This window comes from Chiloscyllium plagiosum, chromosome 31 (genome assembly GCF_004010195.1).
Source record: "Chiloscyllium plagiosum isolate BGI_BamShark_2017 chromosome 31, ASM401019v2, whole genome shotgun sequence".
In the NCBI taxonomy this organism is placed as follows: Eukaryota; Metazoa; Chordata; class Chondrichthyes; order Orectolobiformes; family Hemiscylliidae; genus Chiloscyllium; species Chiloscyllium plagiosum.
Window position 1 is genome coordinate 41,724,590 of NC_057740.1, and position 21,953 is coordinate 41,746,542.

The 21,953-nt window shown below is 47.6% G+C and overlaps 1 protein-coding gene across 1 annotated transcript; it reads right to left on the bottom strand.

The window, feature by feature from the left end:
• Positions 1-2,330: 2,330 nt before the first annotated feature.
• On the bottom strand, positions 2,331-20,285 carry LOC122565484 (C3 and PZP-like alpha-2-macroglobulin domain-containing protein 8). The gene is made up of 10 exons (XM_043721505.1): positions 20,137-20,285; positions 18,027-18,089; positions 16,619-16,850; positions 15,839-15,992; positions 14,969-15,111; positions 14,234-14,285; positions 9,653-9,951; positions 8,291-8,516; positions 4,929-5,105; positions 2,331-3,406 (listed from the first exon to the last, which is right to left on the bottom strand). The coding sequence occupies exons 1-10, from the start codon at positions 20,259-20,261 to the stop codon at positions 3,243-3,245; spliced, it is 1,635 nt and encodes a 544-aa protein (XP_043577440.1). The 5' UTR covers positions 20,262-20,285; the 3' UTR covers positions 2,331-3,242.
• Positions 20,286-21,953: the final 1,668 nt, after the last annotated feature.

Sequence of the window (21,953 nt, forward strand, 5' to 3'; positions counted from 1 at the left end):
TCTCTGCAGAGTTCTCCTTCTCTCTCTCTCTCTCTGCAGAGCTCTCCTTCTCGCTCTCTCTCACTGCAGAGCTCTCGTTCTTTCTCTCTGCAGAGCTCTCCTTCTCTCTCTCTGCAGAGCTCTTCTTCTCTCTCTCTCTGCAGAGCTCTCATTCTCTCTCTCTGCAGAGTTTTCGTCTCTCTCTGCAGAGCTCTCCTTCTCTCTCCCTCTCTCTCTGCAGAGCTCTCCTTCTCTTTCTGCGCAGAGTCCTCCTTGTCTCACTCTCCGCAGAGCTCTCCTCTCTCTCTCTTTCTCTCTCTCTGCAGCGTTCTCTCTCTCTCTGCAGAGTTCTCCTTCTCTCTCTGTGCAGGTCTCCTTCTCTTGCTCTCTCACTCTCTCTGTGTAGTTCTCCTTTTCCCTCCCTCTCTCTCTTTGCGGAGGTCTCCTTCTCTTGCTCTCTCTCTCATGTTTGGTATGTTTTCCTTTATTGGTCAGAGTATTGAGTACAGGAGTTGGGAGGTCATGTTGCGGCTGTACAGGACATTGGTTAGGCCACTGTTGGAATATTGCATGCAATTCTGGTCTCCTTCCTATTGGAAAGATGTTGTGAAACTTGAAAGGGTTCAGAAAAGGATGTTGCCAGGGTTGGAGGATTTGAGCTATAGGGAGAGGTTGAACAGGCTGAGCTGTTTTCCCTGGAGCGTCGGAGGCTGAGGGGTGACCTTTTCGAGGTTTATAAAATCATGAAGGGCATGGATAGGATAAATAGACAAAATCTTTACCCTGGGGCCGGGGAGCCCAGAACTAGAGGGCATAGGTTTAGGGTGAGAGGGGAAAGATATAAAAGAGACCTAAGGGGCAACTTTTTCACGCAGAGGGTGTCACATGTGTGGAATGAGCTGCCAAAGGAAGTGGTGGAGGCTGGTACAATTGCGACATTTAAGAGGCATTTGGATGGATATATGAATAGGAAGGGTTTGGAGGGATATGGGCCAGGTGCTGGCAGGTGGGACTAGATTGGGTTGGGATATCTGGTTGGCATGGACGGGTTGGACCGAAGGGTCAGTTTCTGTGCTGTACATCTCTACGACTCTATGAATTTCTCTCTGCGGAGTTCTCCTTCTTTCCCTCTCTCTCTATCTGCAGAGTTCTCCTTCTCTCGCTCTCTCTCAGCAGAGATCTCCTCTCGTTCTCTCTTTCTCGCTTTCATGCAGAGTTCTCCTCTCTTTCTCTCTGCAGAATTCTCCTTCTCTGTCTCTCTCTGTGGAGTTCTTCTCTCTCTCTCTCTCTCTGCAGAGTTCTCCTCTTGCTCTCTCTCTCTGTAGAGTTCTTCTCTCTCTCTCTCTCTGCGTGGAGTTCTCCCTCTGAACTCTTTCCCATAGTTCTTCCTGTCCTGTCAAATCTTTTATCTCAAGTTCTTCTATCCCACCCTGAGACTCTCTCCACCACCCGGTCCCTCACACTCTCTTCCCTGTCATTGCCCATACTCTCTCCCACTTGATGTCCCGCAGTCTTCCCCCACTTCCCCCAGAGATCTGCTCCACACACGCCTCCTCCCATTCCTTCTCACTCCACCACCAACTTAGATTTCTGTAGCACATTTAAGATAATGAGAAGCATAAAGTGCTTCACAAGGTCAGAATCAAAATTCATGTCACACTGAGCCACAAAGGGAGATATTACGGACAGATGACCAAAGGCGCACTCAAACAGGGGGGTGTTAAGAATCATCTTGCGAGAGGCAAGAGATGGAGAGGTTTGGGGAGAGACTCAGAACTTAGGGCTTCATGATTGTTCTATTGCCTTCTCCCTGAGGTGTTTTCCCAGCTTCACCTTGTATTGACGCTATTCATCCCAACCACTCCATGGACAGCAGGATCCAATCCGATGGGCCGAATGGCCTACTTCTGCTCCTCACTCTCATGACCTTTTGAACGAGCTTCACGTTCTCCACCACTCTCTGGGCAAAGAAGATTATCCTGAGTACCCCTGCACTTATTAAGAACTGCCCTGTGTTCTGGCCTTTGGTTAGACACCTCCAGAAGTCAAAACCTTTCATTTTAAGGACCTCGATCTAGTCATTCCACAATTTCCTCTCTTCCAGAGAATGCAGCCCCAGTCTGTTCGGTCTTTCCTGATATTTATAACCTCTCAGGTTTGCTATTTGTAAATCTTTGCTGCGATACTTCAGTGTGCTTATTATAATGTGGCGAGAGAGTGTGGTCTGACGATGGTCTGTGTAGTGATTGAAACCAGGGCAGATGGATCTCATTGACTAGGAGATCCCTGATTGGGGCTGTTAACGTCAGCCAATCAGGGAGCCCTGGCTGATAGATATACAGAGTCACCTCGATTATCCGGCATTCGATTATCCGAATATCGGATTATTCGGCAAGATTGCAAGGTCCCAATGCTCGGCTAAACAAGGTTATCCGACATTCGATTGTCTGGAATTCAATTAACCGAGCTAAATACTCCCCACCCGCATCCTTCGGATTATCGAGGTTCCTCTGTAACAGGGGTCTCTGGGAGACTCCTCACTCTCGGGACTAGCTCGGAGCTGGCTGGTCAGATCTGTGTATTGTACACGTGTAACTGAAGGGTGACTTGGTGGCAAGCCTTCAGTCTTATACAAGTTTAACATGACTTCTCCACGTTTGAATTCTTTCCCTGAAGAAATCATTCCCACCATTGGCTTGGCTCTTTCAGTGATTTGTGATTCTGAAATCCCTGGTCTCTCTGCCCCTTTCCACTCCACAGTTCTCAAGGAGATTATGGCTCTGATTCCTCCTTCAAAGTGCACTATTGCTCAGTTCCCCAGACTAATATCTATTTGCTAACGGCACATTCATTCTGCGAGTTATTCATTTGTTATTTTCTTTACAAGTTGTTTAATTCTTTGTCACAATCCTCCACTGGATTAACTGTAGCCTATATCTTGGTTTTGATGTTTCTGCCCCTAATTTCCATATTATTGCATTACACTATAACATGTTTCTGTAAATGATGAATCCAGAGACCCCTGTGAAACACAATGTCCCACCTTCTGTCTAATCCCTGGGTATCACTCTTAAACTCCCAAGGTCTCAAACTGTGGATCTCCCACACTGCTCAGTTCTCCCCTTGCCTTGAATTTAACATGAACAGAGGAAGAATGTAGTAGAACAGAGTCTCTAGGATGGGGGCTTTGGGAGATGAGTTTGTGATGGGGACAGATGCTGGATCTGCTGACCTGGGATGCCTTGCTCGATTTTCAAATCCTCTCAGTGCAAAGAGGGAATGCGAATTCTCCCCCATTGTAATCTCACCCCCTCGTATTCATAGAGACTGAATAAATGCACGCACCACATGCTCCCAGAAGAATCCCTCTCACCAAATGCACTGTACGATCCATCCTCCCTCTTGTATGTCAGCTGGCGTTGATATCCTGCAGGTCAGAAAATTCAGAGGAAAATCTGTCCAGAGTTTCACTTTCAATCATCTCCAACTTTCACTTGGAACGATAAACAAAACTAAAGAACAACAGAAAGGATATTCACTGGAATATTTCAGAAGGCAAGCGGTTTGAGTTTCATAGAAAGATTGGAACAGCTGGGAATATTCTCCTTGGATCAGAGAGAAATTAAGGATTAATTAACAGAGGTGCGAAAATTATAAATGGAGCAAATGGAGTCAGGAGAAATTGTTTCCAGGGACAGAGCAAGGGAAGGGGCCAGAATTAGGGAAAATGACAAAAGACACCGAGGTGCAGAGGAGGAGATAATGTTTATGACGAGGAACTGTGAAGTGGGAGGTACTGCCTGAAAGGGCAGGGGAAGCGGTTTCAAGATGAACTTTTCATATGGGATTTGGAGAAACATTGGACGATAACATATTTATATCAGGCTTGGAGGGAGGGGGTTGCAGACTTATTGAGTGGCACTTTCATAGAGCCAGCATAAGCATGATGGGGATAATGCCTGTTCCTGTCCAGCCACAATAAGTGAGTGACCAGAATCAAGTTAACACTGAGACCAGCTTCACTGAAGCAAACGGTGTTTTCTAGTCCCAGGGTTTCAGTTGGGCTGTTCTGCAGTCAGGAGTTAGCTCTCCTTCTGTCCTGGGATGGAGGGTGTATTTATAAAGTGAGAGGACAGAGATTGACAAAAAGACATGAGGGGTATTTTTTACACAGAGTGGTTCATATGTGCACTGAAACCTCCAGAGAAAGTGGTGGATATGGGGTACAGTTACAATATTTAAAAGGCATTTGGATAAATGCATGAATCAGAAATGTTTGGAGGGATATGGGCCAAGTGCAGGCAAATGGGACTAGTTTAGTTTGGGAACATGGTCAGCATGGACTGGTTAGACAGAAGAGTCCGTTCCTGTGCTGTATGACTCAATAACTGTGATGATCTGTGTTAATTCAACACCATCCAAACAGCCTCTGAAACAAGAGTTTGAAAATATCCTAAATCTCACCACTGCAACCTGAGAACTCAAAGTCCGTTTTGGAAACTTGGAACTAAAAAGCTGGTCTCAGATCATCATTAACAATCTCATCAGGTTTATCAGCATCTTTATCGGAAAGGGAGTCTGCCACATCTACTTAGACTTCAGTCCCAGACCAGTGTAGCTAACTCTTAAATGCCCTCTGACCTGGTCGAGCAAGACCCACAATTGTATCAAACCTATGAGGCAGGTATCTGTAGCAGTCATCCTTGGTTAATTTGGATGGATAACCAATATCGGAACAAAAGGGAACAGATTTACATTTCCCACAGTCTCCTAGTGGTACAGGGTGGAAATGAACATAGCTGTAAACCTGTGTACCTCTGCCATGGGAGAGCAGCTAATGGCTGGCCATTCCATCTCAGGGTCAGTGGGCTCCACATCCCCCCTGCCCCCTCTCCCTTGGTGGGTCCGATGACCATGATTTCTGAGATGTTGTCACTGCAGGGACTCACCTTGCAGCAGGTAATCCGTAGCCTCACTCTCCACCTCTGGGAACAGCTGCTTTGTCTTCTGCAAGTATTTTAGCACAAAGACATTCGGAGCAAAGTGGATCATGTTCTGCTCCCCACACCCGAAGGGGAGGCGGAGCAAGGTGTCCAGATTATTCAGTGTTGGACCCATCACATCACCTAAAAAACATAGCAAGATACACCATAGTCAGACACACACAATTACATACATGTACTGGCACACAGGGACACAGACACGCATACACAGAGGGACGCATACACAGAGGGACATGTGCACAGAGGGACACAGGCACGCGTGCACAGAGGAACACAGGCATGTGTACACAGAGGGACGCGTACACACAGGGATGCGTACACACAGGGACGCGTACACGCATACACAGAGGGGCGCGTACACAGAGGGACATGTACACACAGGGACACAGACACGCATACACAGAGAGACATGTACACAGAGGGACACAGAGACATGTACACAGAGGGACACAGACACTTGTACACGCAGGGACACAGACACTTGTACACACAGGGACAGACCAACGTGAACATACACAGAGACAAACCATTCATTTTCTATGGGTGTCACAGGGCAATGATCAAAAACAAGGGTCCAGTCTGATTTCCCTCATTCCTCTTTAGATGAGGGTATTTGCAGTTTTCCCACCTGCCTCCTGGATGGAGGGATGAAAGCCAAACTGTGAGTATGGATCCATCAGCAGCACTTAGAGCCATTAGCATGTAGATGCAACACACTCCATGAGCCTTTCAGACCCTACAGTCCGGACCATGGGGTTTGAAGGGGCACGGGCAGGAGGCACACATTCTCATTTCCTGAAAACATGGAGACTGTGGACCCATTATAAGCCCAGCCTCCATCTCCCTGACCAGGAGCCTGGAATGTTAGCCAGGATCTCCTCCTCTTCATCCATGGACACAGTGTGGGCTCAGGATAGGTCACAGTTATGGCACCTGCAGTAATGGAGGTATCTGCAAACAATCCCTGCCCCCTCAAAAGGAATCAGACTGTCCAGATCAACCACAGGGAGAGTCAGCACCTTCAGGAGAGAGAAGGGGAGACCCTGTACTCCAGGGAGAGTCAGCACCTTCAGGAGAGAGAAGGGGAGACCCTGTACTCCAGGGAGAGTCAGCCCCTTCAGGAGAGAGAAGGGGAGACTCTGTACCCCAGGGAGAGTCAGCCCCTTCAGGAGAGAGAGGGGGAGACCCTGTACCCCAGGGAGAGTCAGCACCTTCAGGAGAGAGAGGGGGAGACCCTGTACCCCAGGGAGAGTCAGCCCCTTTAAGAGAGAGAGGGGGAGACCATGTACTCCAGGGAGAGTCAGCACCTTCAGGAGAGAGAGGGGGAGACCCTGTACTCCAGGGAGAGTCAGCCCCTTCAGGAGAGAGAGGGGGAGACCCTGTACCCCAGGGAGAGTCAGCCCCTTCAGGAAAGAGAGGGGGAGACCCTGTACCCCAATGAGGGGCAGCACCTTCAGGACAGGAGGGGGACCTCGTAGCCATAATCTTGGGAGAGGCTCCAAAGGGGTGAGAGGAGGTTGGAGTGTGGGGCTCGATTTAAGGTAAAGGCTGCATGTGAGAGTGGGGAACAGCAAGCTGCACAAGACAGAGAACGGATTTGAATTTGTCAAAGTAGAATACAGAGGACCCTCGATTATCTGAAGGTCACAGGCGGGGAGTATTTCGTTCGGTTAATCAAATTCCGGATTATCGAATGCCGGATAACAGTTAGCCAAGCATCGGGATCTTGTGATCTTGTTCGAGTGATTAAAATCTTCTAAGCAATTAAATCAAAGATGCTGTGGGTGCTGGAAATCTGAAACAAACAGAAAATGCTGGAGAAATTCAGTAGGGTGGCAGCATCTGTGAAGATAGAGAGAGAGTGAGAGAGAGTTCCAAATAAGATCATATTCGATTTGAAACATTAACTCTGCTTTTCTCTGTCTCTCCAGGCCCTGAATTTCTCCAACACCTCATATTTATTGTTTGCGCATGAATGCGCATTAACGCTGCCTATGTTCAGGAGTCACTGTATAGGGAGAAATGCAATGATAATAGCATGTAGTATATGATAGACATATAAAGAACATTATGCCAATTGTTGAATTTACTTCTGAAATTGAGATGCAGTAAAACAGTAGCAACTACTTGGTTAATCTTCCAGATTTGCAAATATGTGATATAAATGCATTTGCAGTGACCCGACCAGTTGTCAAAGAGGTGTTCCTTGTGATGGCTTTTAATGTGTTGATGTCTCTTAGTTAGTTTAAAACTGAATCTTTTGTTGCTAACTTATGCTGTTATTTTGTACCAGGTTAAGTAATGTGGTGTTGAGGAAATCAATACTTCCCTTGCATGTTGTGATCTTAAATTTAGTGAAGGGGATGAAAATTGAAGATAATAAAGAATTCTGCTCTGTGTGAGCCCAACTATCCCACATGACTGGACAGATACAGAATTCTTTTTTGAAAGATTACTTACAGTGTGGAAACAGGCCCTTCGGCCCAACAAGTCCACACTGACTCACCGAAGCGTAACCCACCCAGATCCATTCCCCTACATTTACCCCTTCACCTAACCCGACAGGCAATTTAGCATGGCCAATTTGCCTAACCTGCACATTTTTGGATTATTGTAACTATGCAACAAATTAGTGAGAATAAAAATCCAGCTCCTGAAAATCCAACAGTAGCCCCCAAGAATTAGAAAGCAGCCTTCAAGGAAAGCCCTTGAAAAGGTAGAAAGCTACTTGGTGCCTGGAGTAACCTGCTGAGGTACACACCAAAGCCTGGACCAGCTACTGTGAAGGCTATATTAGAGAAAAGTCACTGTTTAAGGTCCCCACCTGCTGGAGTATTTGGGGGAGTTGGAAACAGTGTCAAAGCTTTGGGGTGTACCTTTATCATGTATACTGCAAGTATCATATAATTGCAACTGTACTGAGAGTCATGTGTTGTTTGGAAAATCATTACCTGTATTGAACGTTTGATAACATCCAATTGAAATGACAATGGAATGCAAGTTTACAGATTTTGTAGAAATAAAGTTATCTTTTGGAAAAATGGGTAAACAGGGCCAGGCAGTCATCACCCATCTTGTTGTGACCACTCGCTCAGGCACTGACCCCGTGTCAATGGGAACCAGGGACCTCAGAGCCTACATCAACAAGACAGCTGTAATAGCACACACTAACCCCCAAACCTGCCTAGCTTCATTATTAATTGTCCTTCAGTAAATGTCAGTGCAGTTTATTTTGTGACCTGTACTAAGTCCCATTTGACAAGTGCCCAAAGACCAAGGTGAGTGTAGCCTGCGCTGTGTTCCTGTACCTATCATGGACGCAGTCGCTCTCTCAGACCCAGGGACGACATTGTGAGGCACTCCAAGAGTGAAGGCTTCGTTGTGGTTTTCATCCGATTCCTCTTTCCTCCAGATTTTGAATTCTCCCACTGAGCCCCATCCAGTTGAAAAGCCGATGTAATTGATCTCGAGGAGTCTAGTGACCGCCCACTCCACAATCAGGGACTGGTTTGATGGTTTTAAACCGTGCCCCACCTGGGAATGACACACAAGGAGGAGAGATACCTTCAGACACATGAGGAGGAGAGATACCTTCAGACACACGAGGAGGAGAAATACCTTCAGACACACAAGGAGAGATACCTTCAGACACACAAGGAGGAGAGATACCTTCAGACACACGAGGAGGAGAGATACCTTCAGACACATGAGGAGGAGAGGTACCTTTAGACACACAAGGAGGAGAGATACCTTCAGACACACGAGAAGGAGAGATACCTTCAGACACATGAGGAGGAGAAATACCTTCAGACACATGAGGAGGAGAGATACCTTCAGACACATGAGGAGGAGAAATACTTCAGACACACGAGGACGAGAGATACCTTCAGACACATGAGGAGGAGAGATACCTTCAGACACATGAGGAGGAGAGATACCTTCAGACACATGATGAAGAAAAATACCTTCAGACACATGAGGAGGAGAGATACCTTCAGACACATGAGGTGGAGAGATACCTTCAGACACACGAGGAGGAGAGATACCTTCAGACACACGAGGAGGAGAGATACCTTCAGACACATGAGGAGGAGAGATACCTTCAGACACACGAGGAGGAGAAATACCTTCAGACACATGAGGAGGAGAAATACCTTCAGACACATGAGGAGGAGAGATACCTTCAGACACATGAGGTGGAGAGATACCTTCAGACACTTGAGGAGGAGAGATACCTTCAGACACTTGAGGAGGAGAGATACCTTCAGATACATGAGGTTGAGAGATACCTTCAGACACATGAGGAGGAGAAATACCTTCAGACACATGAGGAGGTGAAATACCTTCAGACACACGAGGAGAGATACCTTCAGACACATGAGGAGGAGAGATACCTTCAGACACACGAGGAGGAGAGATACCTTCAGACACATGAGGTGGAGAGATACCTTCAGACAGCGTGAACTGGGTTTAACCTGAACACCTCCAGACAGCGCAAGATGACCAAGCAATGTCAACAAATTCAACTTCTTTTTTAAACAAATTTCATCACGAGTCCTCAGGAACAGGTGGAGTTTTAATACAGAGGGAGCAGACTGTCTGCTAAAAGGTAAAGGAGCATGCAAGGTCAGCAAGGTTCAAGGGGTCTCTCTGTATTTTATCTCACTCACCTGGACAATGCCAGTCTTCCAGGAAATCCAGAAGTTTCGGAACTCATCCCAGGACAGGATCTGAGGAGTGTTTGCACTGACCACCGGCTCACCCATCTTGCTCACCGCAATCCATGTCTTTGTGTTCTGCCGTCCTCCGATCACAATCTCAACCATTTCTGCTGTGTCACGAGGTCCCATCGACAAGGCAAAATGAGCATCATTATGTGCCTTCACAGCTACGTCAAAGTGCACCTTCTTGGCTGGTTTCTGAATGTACTGGTACTCATACTTGTTCGGAGTGGAAATGTGAATCTTTTCTGAGAAGACAAACAGAGTAACTGTGGCCAGTTCTGGGCACCACACTTTGGGAAGGATGGAGAGAGTGAGAGAGGATTTACCCAAATAATGAAGAGGAATTCTAGTTCTATAGAAAGACCAGAGACACAGAGTGTTCCCCTAACAGCAGAGAAGGTAAAAGCGAGGTTTAATCAATCTGTTCAAAGTCACAGGACAATTTTCAATGATGAAACAAGAAGATTGGTTACCAGTGGCTGGTGGGTCAGTGACCAGAGGGGGACAGATTGAAGGTAATTGTCAAAACAGCTCGAAGATTATGAGGAGCTTTTTTTAAAACACAATGTTGTTGTGATTAGGAATGTTGGGGGGTAGCAGGAACTTTCAAAAGGGAATTGAGGAACTAAATGAAAGGGAAACATTTGCAAGGAGTGGGGCTAAAGATGTGCGAATGGGACTAACTGAACAGCTCTTTCAAAAAGCCAGCAAAGGCAAGTTCTGTCAGAAATCTGTTAGAATTCTTTGAGGAGGTAAAAAGCTAGTTAGATAAAGGAGAGCCACTGGATGGAATCTATTTGGATTTCCAGAAGGCCTTGGACAAGGTGCCACATGGGAGGCTGCGAAATAAGATAAGCCCATGGTGTTAGGGGCAAAGTCCTGGCACTGATAGAGGGTTGGCTGACCGATAGGAGACAGAGAGTGGGGATAAAGGGACCTTTTTCAGGATGGCAGCTGGTGACTAGTGGAGGTCCACGGGGGTTAGTGTTGGAACCACGACTATTCACAATTTACATTCATATTTTGATGAAGGAACTGAAGGCATTGTTGCTAGGTTTGTGGTGCAGGGACAGGAAGTGTTGAAGAAACAGGGAGGTTACAGAAAGATTTGGACAGGCTAGGAGTGTGGGCAAAGAAGTGGAAAAGTGAGAGGTTATGCTCTTTGGTAGGAAGAATAGAGGCACAGACTATTTTCTAAACAGGTAACAGCTTTGGAAACTTGAAGCATTAAGGCACTTGGGAGTCCTAATTCAGGATTCTCTTAAGGTTAATGTGCAGGTTCAGTTGGCAGTTAGGAAGGTAAATGCAACTGCTGGAATACAAGAATAGAGATGTACTGCTGAGGCTGTATACGGCTCTGGTCAGACCACATTTGGAACATTGCGAGCAGTTTTGGGAAGGACGTACTGATGTTGGAGGGGGTCTAAAGGAGGTTGACAAGAATGATCCTGGGGATGAAGGGCTTGTCACAGGGCTGGTTGAGGACTCTGGGATGAGGGGAATCTAATTGAAACTGACAAAATACTGAGAGGTCTGGATAGAGTGGACATGGAGATGTTTCCAATAGTTGGAGAGACTAGGACCCGAGGTTATAGCCTCAGAGTGAAGGGACGATCCTTTAGAACTGAGATCAGGAGGAATTTCTTCAGCCAGAGGGTGGGGAATCTGTGGAACCCATTGCTGCAGAGAGCTGTGGAGGCCGGGTCATTGAGTATTTAAGACAGAGATAGGTAAGTTCTTGATTAATAAGGGGATCAAGGGTCACGGAGAGAAGGCAGGAGAGCGAGGTTGAGAAACATACCCGCCATGATTGAGCACAGGCGAGGTCCCAAATGCCCTAATTCTGCTCCTATACTATATGGTCTATGATGTCAGCGGGCTGAATGGCCTTGATCTGGGCTAAGAGACTCTAAATTCTGAATAATAAGAATCTGAATCACAGACCAGCACCCTTAGGCTAGCTGGTAAATGAACCTTCCAATCTGGTCCCAGGTTTCACAGCCTGGGAGGAGATTCAGTTCCTCAGTAGATGTTGCAAACCTCCTGACCCAAAGGGGACCCTCTGGCCCTGCAACTGGCCAACATGCTGGAGATTCCCACAGCTTATGTAGACCACTGTAGCACAGTGAGGGAGAGAGATACTGCTCTCTGCAGCTCAGAGGGCTATTCCTGAAAACAGTGCCAGTTGCCCAATGCCAGGGTTAAGGACATGCTGCCCCCAGGGCTGGAGAGGAACTCAGACTGGGAGGGGAAGGATCCAGTTCTCATGGTCCACACGGGTATAGTCTTGGTCACCTTAATTAAGAAGGGATATACGTGCAATGGGAGCAGTTCAGAGAAAGTACACTTGGCTGATTCCTGGGATGAAATAGGTTGTTTAACAGTTAGTTTAAAAGAATGAAAGAAAGATTATTGGAACACAGGATTCTGAAGAGTGGGGAGAAGCTGATAGGCTAGATGTTGAGATGCTGTTCCCCCTTATGGAGGATCCTACAGCAGAAGGCACAGTTTCAAATAAGTCTCCCTTTTAAGATGGAGATGAGGAGGAATTTCTACTGATGGTCATTAATCAAGAATGGTAAGGGGAGGGTTTTAGGCAGATTTTTGATCACTAAGTGAGTCGAGAGCTACAGGTGACAGACAGGGAAGTAAAGGCCACACAGATTAATAAGTGAAGGAGTTGGCTCAATGGGTACAATGACAAGCATCTTACTGGCTGACTGGTTATGTTGGACATTCCCATGATGGTGTAAAATTCGGACAACTGAAGGGAACACTAACTCAACGCAAAGACTATTTTATCATGACGGAATTGTGACTGAAGAATGATTTGGATTTATTCTTCCTCTTCAGGTTTCTGCCTGAGCACCCACTCCCAGCTGCCATCATGGCCAAAGTACTGAGAGGCTGCTCCCAAACAGCCCCACCCCAACCTGATCCACACCGGCCGTCCAGCCAATGAGCCAAAAGGAGAAGGTATGAATAATAACAATGTATTAATGGAGAAGCTAGATAAATATATGATGCAAAAGAATCGGATATGGTGACAGGGTGGGAACAGAAACATCAACATGGACCAGTTGGTGTCACTGCCCTGTCACTGCAAATTCGACCATCCTTAATGAAGAACAGCATCTCAAAGAATCACAGAGGGGAGGGGTCTAAAGTTTGATCAAAACAGGCAGGCCTCAGCAGCAAAGGTCAAGGAGTTGAGAGGGAATTTCAGATCCAGAGAACGAACCCATCCCTGTGGGGTCCCACGATGACCCAATGCACTCCAGGCAGCTCTATCGAGTCTGTAAGGATTCAAGCATCAGTCCCCACCAGAGACAGACCAATCCCCAGTGGATGCTGATCAGAACCTGGGACCACAGCTGGTTTATTTCCCAGCCTCAGCTTGGGACACTGAATCCATAGACTCCCTACAGTATGGAAACAGGCCATTCGGCCTGACAGGTCCACACCAACCCTCCGAACAGTAACAAACCCAACCCCTATTATCCTACATTTACCCTAACTAATGCACCAAACCTACACATCGCTGAACACTATGGGCAATTTAACACTGCCAGGCAAAAGTGAGGACTGTAGATGCTGGAGATTAGAGTGGTGCTGGAAAGCACAGCAGGTCAGGCAGCATCCGAGGAGCAGGAAAATCGACATTTCAGGCCAGAGCCCTTCATCAGGAATTTAACACTGCCAATCCACCCTAACCTGCACATCTTTGGACTGTGGGAGGAAACCCACACAGACATGGAGAATGTGCAAACTCCACACGGACAGTCACCCGAGGCTGGAGTTGAACCAGAGTCCCTGGCACTGTGAGGCAGCAGCGCTAACGACTGAGCCACTGTGCCACTTTGATTCCATCTCTCTCTCACACACACACAGACACACACACACACAATCCTGACAAACACAATGTGTCAGGTAAACTGAAAAACAGACAGCTGTGACTTGTCCCTCAGCCAACACCACAGATCAGCTATGTCCTACCTCATGTTCTTTGTGGGATCCAAATATAAATCACACAACACCAGGTTATAGTCCAACAGGTTTAATTGGAAGCACTAGCTTTCTGAGCACTGCTCCTTCATCAGGTGGTAGTGGCGCTCTGAAAGCTAGTGCTTCCAATTAAACCTGTTGGACTATAATCTGGTGTTGTGTGATTTTTAACTTTGTCCACCCCAGTCCAACACCGGCATTTCCAAATCATAATCCAAATATATCTCATTGGCTGCGGAGTACTTTGGGTTGTCCCACAGCCATGAAAGGGCACTACAGAAATGCAGATCTTGGATTCTGGGTTCAATGTTCATTTACACTTAGTAACTAAAATGCTTCAGGAGATAAAAGTAATTAACACAAACAGAGAATATTGTAAAATAAAAATTCAAAACAGCAGTAGACAATGGGTGTGTGTGTGTGCGTCAGCAATCAGAACAATGGCTGTGGTCACTGACTTTTAGCAGCTACATTGCGCACCCCAACCCCTCTCTGCTCATCAATTGCACACAGTTTACATACCATTGGGACAGAAGAAGACACTGTAGGTGTACTCCCTGGGCAATCCTTCAGGCTGAGGAACAAAGAAAAAGTAAGAGAGGACAAAGAAGGAACATCGCATGAAGCCACATCACCAAGTCCTTTGGCACCAATTCACTCTTCACATTACTAGCACAATCAAAGTCATTTATTTTCTGATGCTTTACGGGAACATTTTATAAAATCACAGGGGACGTGGATAGGGTAAATAGCCACGGTCATTCTACCAGGGTAGGAAAGTCCAAAACTAGAGAGCAGAGGTATAAGGTGAGGGGGAAAGATTTAAAAGGGACGTAAGGGGCAACTTTTTCCACACAGAGGGTGGTACATGTACGGAATGAGCTGCCAGAGGGAGTGGTGGAGGCTGGTACAATTGCAACATTTAAAAGGCATCTGGATGGGTATATGAATAGAAAGGGTTCAGGGGGATATCGGTAAAATGCTGGCAAATGGGACTAGATTAGTTTAGAATATTTGGTTAGTATGGAGGAGTTGGACCGTTCTGTACAGCTCTAAGGCTCTATAATGAGCATAAATTCTCTTTCATCTTAAAGCATTTCTATTCACAGCAGCAAAGTCCCAATTTAAAGGGACCAGCATGTTAGCAACAGAGACCTCTGTAATACACTGGACAATCAAACACTCCTGGCTTTGTGAAAACAGTGACAACTCTCACTGTGATTACTAGCTGAACATTAAATATGTTGTCTCCCTCACCTCCACCAGCACTTGTCTCTTCACATAGTCCATCCCAGCTGGGCTCCTCCTGTCTGTGTAGCTCTCCTCCAGGTACTTGCTGTTCTTCAGGCTGTGTAGCCCTCCCTCACAGCAGCTGCTCTCACTGTAAGCAAACGCTTTGGCTGTAAACATGAAGTGACAGCCGTGTGAATGTGTTCTGACAGTCTCATACAGAACACAATGACGACACTGAGCCCTGCCATTTCCAGCTGATGGTTTCTGCTCCACATGAGCTCTCTCTCGTCCCTTCTATTCATTTCTCTCCCCTCAGTTTATGAAGCTTCCCCTTAAATGTATCTGCACTCTTTATGTGCCTTATCTTGACCATTGCCTGTTGGAGAAAGTTCCATATTCTCAAACGTCTCTAAGGTCAGAAATTTCTCTTGAATTCCCGATCAGATTTACTAATTATTGTCTTTGTCATCCAGCTTTAAATTCTTACATCAGTGCAAATATCCTTTCTACATCTGACGGTCAAAGAGACAGAAGCTCTGGGAAGTTGATGTCTGGTGGGCAGCCTATGTTGAGATCTACGCCCGTTGCTGAGGAGTGTGTTAGCCCTGGTACACGGGCAGGGGGACACTGGAGACATCATTCCCCACCACCCCTGACCCCACCACCACATCCATTCACCAACCTCCACCCTGACCTCAGCCCCAACTCCACACTCACCTCTGAGCCCACGACCTCACACTCACCCAGAATCGTACTCATTCCTGACCTCTGACCTCACGCTCACCCCAGCACCCCTACCTGAACCCCCCACCCCAAACTCGCATTTGCCCCTCCCATTTCCCCAGAAGGTATCTGCAGGGTGGGCTGGGGGTTGGATTAGCAGTTAGCCCTCACCTGTGATATTGGCAGGGCCCAGTTCACTGAACGACAGGACGATGGAGGTCAGTTTCGTTTCCTCGGAGCTGATGCACATCTTCCTAGTCAGGTGCCGTTTCCCCTGGTGACCAATGAATTTGATTCCTTTAGGAACGGTGATCTTCACATGAACCTGGTAGGGGTCAGGGTGGGGATAACCATCAACACCATCAGGAGCATCCACAGAGAGAGCCAGCTCGTTGCAAACTCCACCCATCCAGGAAGGGGCAGGTGCCACTCGGCCTGTTGAGCCTAATCTAGCATTACAGCGGATCATGGCTGACCATGTCTTCAAATTCATTTCCTCATCTTTACTCCTTTCCCCTGAATCCCTTTACCCAAAATTAAAACCCACCAACCTGACTGTGGACAGCTCCCAGCCGCATTATTTGGTTCAGGTGAAAGGACAGAAATGATTCTGGATTTCCACTTCCTTTTGGGTGAGAAAATGCTTCTTGTTCTTTCATTCATTCATTGACAGGATGAGGGCGTCACTGGCTGGACCAGCATTTACTGCCCATCCCTAATTACCCAGAGGGCAGTTAAGAGTCAAACCCAATGCTGTGGGTCTGGAGTCACATAGGCCAAGGCAGGTAAGTTACCTTCCCTGAACGACAGGAGTGAACCAGGTGGGCTTTATGACAACTCCCAACCCCAACGATCTGTCCAACACTGACTTCCCTGGGGGTCTATGGCATCGCCCCCACTAGGTCTCTCCATCAGTGCCAAGCCCTGGACACACGGCAGACCTCCCCGTACCTCGGCACAGCTCGGAAGGTAGTTGTAAACAGTCACTGGGATCTTGGTTTGTTCCCCACGGATCACATGATATGGCAGAGTGAAATCTACAAAGAAAGGTTTGAATGTGCGGAGCTCCGTGGCTTTAGCAAGTCCAAGCCCACTGTCCTGGGACAGACTGACTGCCTCAGTTACCCAGGTGGTGATGGAGTCTGGGATCTCGACAAGTAAACGAGCTTCTCCAGTGGTGTCACTGTCAATGGGAGGTAAAGGAAATGGATCAGTGGTTAGTCATCGACTTCCCTCACTATCAGCTGTCAGTTCACATCATCAAACTCACAGCAGCTCTGTCACGCAGCTACAAGAGGTTTCACACAACAAAGTGAGCACATACAGATGCAGCAATTAATCCTCCTCATGGTCACAGTGACTTGCTTTGGGCTGTTCTTCAGGAATGATGCAGAGAAAAAGAAAAACCAACATCTCCACAAAGGATCTACTCATCATGGGATGTCTACAATATATAGCCCAGGAGGTGCTTTTAAACCAAGATCACTGCTGTAAAGCAGAAAAAGAAACCTTTAGGGACATTAGCTAACTGAAGGGCAGAAGGCTACACAGAGTGTGACACAACAGGATGCTGCCAGCAGTGTACAGAGGGACAGACAGTGGGAAAGGTGTGTACTGAACAACATGTCACTCAGCAGGTTAACATGCAGCCACTGAAGAATTTCTGCTTTATTTAATTTCTTCGGTAGGCCTTTACTGCAAGGGGTCGTGGGACAGGAACAAGAAGATCCCGCTGAAAACATAGAGAGCTTTGGAATGAAGGCTGATCTCATTCAAACTCTGCAGACCAAGGTGACAATTTTTCAGACACAAAGCTCTTAGAATTAGCGGAATATGGAATAGTCACAGAACAGAAGAGGTGGTGTGGGTGACCATGACAAGTTGGAGAATGAAGAGGAATTTCTTCCTTTGGAAGGTTGTGAGTTTTAGTAACTGTTGACCCCACATAGCTGAGGATGCTCAGATTGAAGGCTGGGATCAATAGGAAAGTTTTGCTCTCCCAGATTTGTGGGACCGAATGGCCACAGCTGAGGCCTCCCCCTTCCCTCCCCACAAACAGCTCTGGCTATAACCTCTTGAAGATTTCGCAGCCTGTTATATTAAGTGGGTGGCACCTTGACATTTTCTCATGCTTACAGGTGGTTCCTGTGTGCAGTTTTGAACAAAGGAAAGGGGTTAGTTGTCATGGGACCTGGTTACTTGGAGGGGGCAAGGGGACATGGGACTGAGAATGGACGAAGGCCTTTCAGCGACACAGCAATAAACTTCACAGTGAATTGGAACACGACGGACAACTACATCAAATGTGGCCAACCTCTCCGAGACCCAGGCTTGCAGAAACAGATCCCAAAGGCCGTACCTGATGTTGAGGCAATGCCAGATCCAGGTTTCTGGAAAGAAAGTTCTTTTCCTCTTCTCAACTCTGAGCAGGAAAAAAAACCAGAATAAGTGTTTGAGGGGCACAGCCTGTCAGTGAGCAACAAAGTGGAGAACACTGAAGTGAATAATGAAATCTCTCTCAGACACCTTCACTCTCATCCGCTGGGCACGTACAGGATGAACAGAACATAGAACACAGAAAAATATAGCACAGAACAGGCCCTTCAGCCCACAATGTTGTACCGAGGATTATTCCTAATCTAAAATAAAATAACCTAACCTACGCACCCCTCAACTCATTCCTCTCCATGTGCATGTCCAGCAGTCGCTTAAATGTCCCCAATTACTCTGCTTCCACCACCACAGCTAGCAATGCGTTCCATGTGTTCACATTTGACTGTCTGGATTCAAAATTGGTTCGCTGACGTCTACCTCTGACGTCTCCTCTAGACCTTCCTCCTAATATCTTAAAAGTATGATCCCTCGTGCCAGTCAATCCTGCCCCGGGGAAAAGTCTCTGGCTATTGACTCTATCCATGCCACTCACTATCTTGTATACCTCATCAGGTCACCTCTCTTCCTCCTTCGCTCCAGAGAGAAAAGTCCGAGCTTAGTCAACCTTTCTTCCTAAGGCAAGCCCTCCAGACCAGGCAGCATCCTGGTAAACACTCTTTGCACCGTCTCCAAAGCCTCTGTATCTTTTCTATAGTAGGGCGACCAGAACTGGACACAATATTCCAAGTGTGGTCTCATCAGGGATTTGTAGAGCTGTAGCAAAACCTTGCGGCTCTTAAACTCGATCCCCCTGTTAATGAGCTCCAAAACACCATATGCTTTCTGAATAACCCTAAGCACTTTGGTGGCAACACTGAGGGATCCATGCACTCGAACACCAAGATCCCTCTGTTCCTCCACACTGCCAAAAATCCTGTCTTTAATCCTATATTCAGCATTCGAGTTCGACCTTCCAAAATGCATCACTTCGCATTAATCCAGGTTGACCTCCATCTGCCAGTTCTCAGCCCAGCTCTGCATCCTGTCTATGTCGCACTGCAGCTTGCAATAGCCCTCGTACTATCGACGGCACCTCCAACCTTTGTGTCATCTGTAAATTTACTAACCCACCCCTCAACATCCTCATCCAAGTCATTTATAAAAACTACAAAGAGCAGAGCACTGAGGGACACCACTCACCACTGACCTCCAGGCAGAATACTTTCCATCGACAACCACTCTCTGCCTTCTGTCAGCCAACCAATTCTGAATCCAGATGGACAAATTTGAATATTTGAATATCTCCAATCCTCACTGCACCAATCAACACAATGGACCCAGAACACTCTCCATTCATTCCAAATCCCACAGCCAGAAAGTCAGACCTTCAAGCCGCACTCTAGGAAATTTAACTCAAAACCAAAGCAGTTATCACACGGTCAATGCCAAGGGAGTGCCGCACTGTTGGAGGGTCAGTGCTGAGGGAACGCTGCACTGTCGGAGGGTCAGTGCTGATGGAGCGCCACACTGTCAGAAGGTCAGTGCCAAGGGAGCGCTGCACTGTCAGAGGGTCAGTGTCAAGGGAGCGTCGCACTGTTGGAGGGAGCACCGCACTGTCGGTGGATCAGTGCTGAGGGAGCGCCGCACTGTCGGAGGGTCAATGCTGAGGAAGTGCCACACTGTTGGAGGATTAGTGTCAAGGGAGTGCTGCACTGACAGATTTGTAGTGTTTCAATTAAATGTCAAAACAAGGGGAATATTGTTGCAGCTGTCAGATAAGTAGATAAATGAGCAGAAACAGATTCCTACTCATGCCACAGCACCTGGCTGGAGCTTGTTCTAAAGATTGTTGAAATGTTCCTACTTCCCAAAGCCTAGCATTTCCTTGTCAACTGTACGAAGCTTCTCACAGCTCCAGCTCCCTCGAGACTGTTTCACGGACTAAGCAGTAACGCAGTTATCAAAAAGGTTCATTTCCACTTGCACTGGCCAGCATCACACTAACTGTGTTAATGGAGATCCCTCAGCTTTACCACAAACAGTCAGGTGTCAGAGAAACAGACAGATTGCAGCGGGAGGAAGGAGTTCTCTCCTACCTGGGAACTATCCTCGGATTGAGTGCTGCCACCAAGGTGCCTGTGAGAGGCTGGAATGCTACCACTGCCTCATCGGTGTACATGCCTCCAGTCTGTCTGTGATTCAGGCTTACAATGTCTGTCATCACCACAAGACCCGTTTCCTAGGCAAGCAATAAAGTACAGGTCACTCAAAGACAAGTCCAGAGTTCACCAACCTTGTTCCAAATTAGGACTGACTACCTGACAGACACATTGGGCTACGGAATCCATTCAAAGGACACAGATAGAACATGGGATGTGAGACTGAGAGTGGTGGGGGAACGGGATTGTGTGTTTAACCTCATCCCTTGTGACCACACCAACGCCACACTGTCTAACTTTCATTTCCATTAGCATGTGGGTGAAAGACATTCCCAAGTCTGCACACACAGGACAGTAGTCAGAGGGGAGTGACCAACCAGGTGCATCCACCTGGAGTGAGTTCAGACAAAAGGGAAGCAGTCAGACCAAGAGCTAAAATGTGAGTGATCAATACACTGATCACACTTGCTACACTGGGGCCACAGTCCAATGTCCAGCCTGACCAGTCAGCATGGACAGAGTTCATCACAGCTCACATAGTGATCACCAAAGTGGGTAATGCAGCTTCTAACTGGTCTCATGGACCACAGGTTTAATTGGGTACTTACACGCGAGTATTTCTGCTGAGAAACATCATTTTTGAGCTCTGATTGAAATTAAGCAGGACAAGGGAGTTGCTCACTGATTTGCTGCCTAGAATCAACCCCTACCCCAGAGATAGTCAGTGTGTGGGGGGACCCTGTACCCCACTGGGAGTCAGTGTGTGTGAGGAGAGCCTGTACTCAATGAGAGTCAGTGTGTGTGTATGTATGGGGGAGCCTGTACCCCAGTGAGAGTCAGTGTGTGTGTGGGAGCCTGTACCTCAGGGTGTGGGTGGCAGCCTGTACCCCAATGAGAGTCAGTGTGTGTGTGTGGGAGCCTGTACCCCAGTGAGAATCAGTGTGTGAGGGGGAGGCTGTACCCCAGTGAGAGTCAGTGTGTGTGTGAGAGCCGGAACCCAGTGAACGTCAGAGTGTGAGGGGGAGCCCATATCCCAATGAGAGTCGGTGTGTGAGGGGGAGCCTGTACCCAACGAGAGTCAGTGTGTGAGGGGGAGCCCGTACCCCAGTGAGAGTCAGTGTGTGTGTGTGGGAGCCTGTACCCCAGTGAGAGTCAGTGTGTGCGTGGGAACCTGTACCCGAGTGAGGGTCAGTATGTGTGTGGGACACTGTACCCCAGTGAGAGTCAGTGTGTGAGGGGGAGCCTGTACCCCAGTGAGAGTCAGTGTGTGTGTGGGACCTGTACCCCAGTGAGAGTCAATGTGTGAGACCTGTACCCAAGTGAGAGTCAATCTATGAGGGGGAGCCTGTACCCCAGTGAGAGTCAGTGTGTGAGGGTCAGCCTGTACCCCAGTGAGAGTCAGTGTGTGAGGGGGAGCCTGGACCCCAGTGAGAGTCAGCATGTGAGGGGGAGCCTGGACCCCAGTGAGAGTCAGTGTGTGAGGGGCAGCCTGTACCCCAGTGACAGTCAGTGTGTGAGGGGGAACCTGGACCCCAGTGAGAGTCAGCGTGTGAGGGCGAGCCTGTACTGCAGTGAGAGTCAGTGTGTGTGGGAGCCTGTACCGCAGTGAGAGTGTGTGTGTGTGGGAGCCTGTACCCCAGTGAGAGTCTGTGTGTGTGGGAGCCTGTACACCAGTGAGAGTCAGTGTGTGTGTGGGAGCCTGTACCCCAGTGAGAGTCAGTGTGTGAGGGGGAGCCCATACCCCAGTGAGAGTC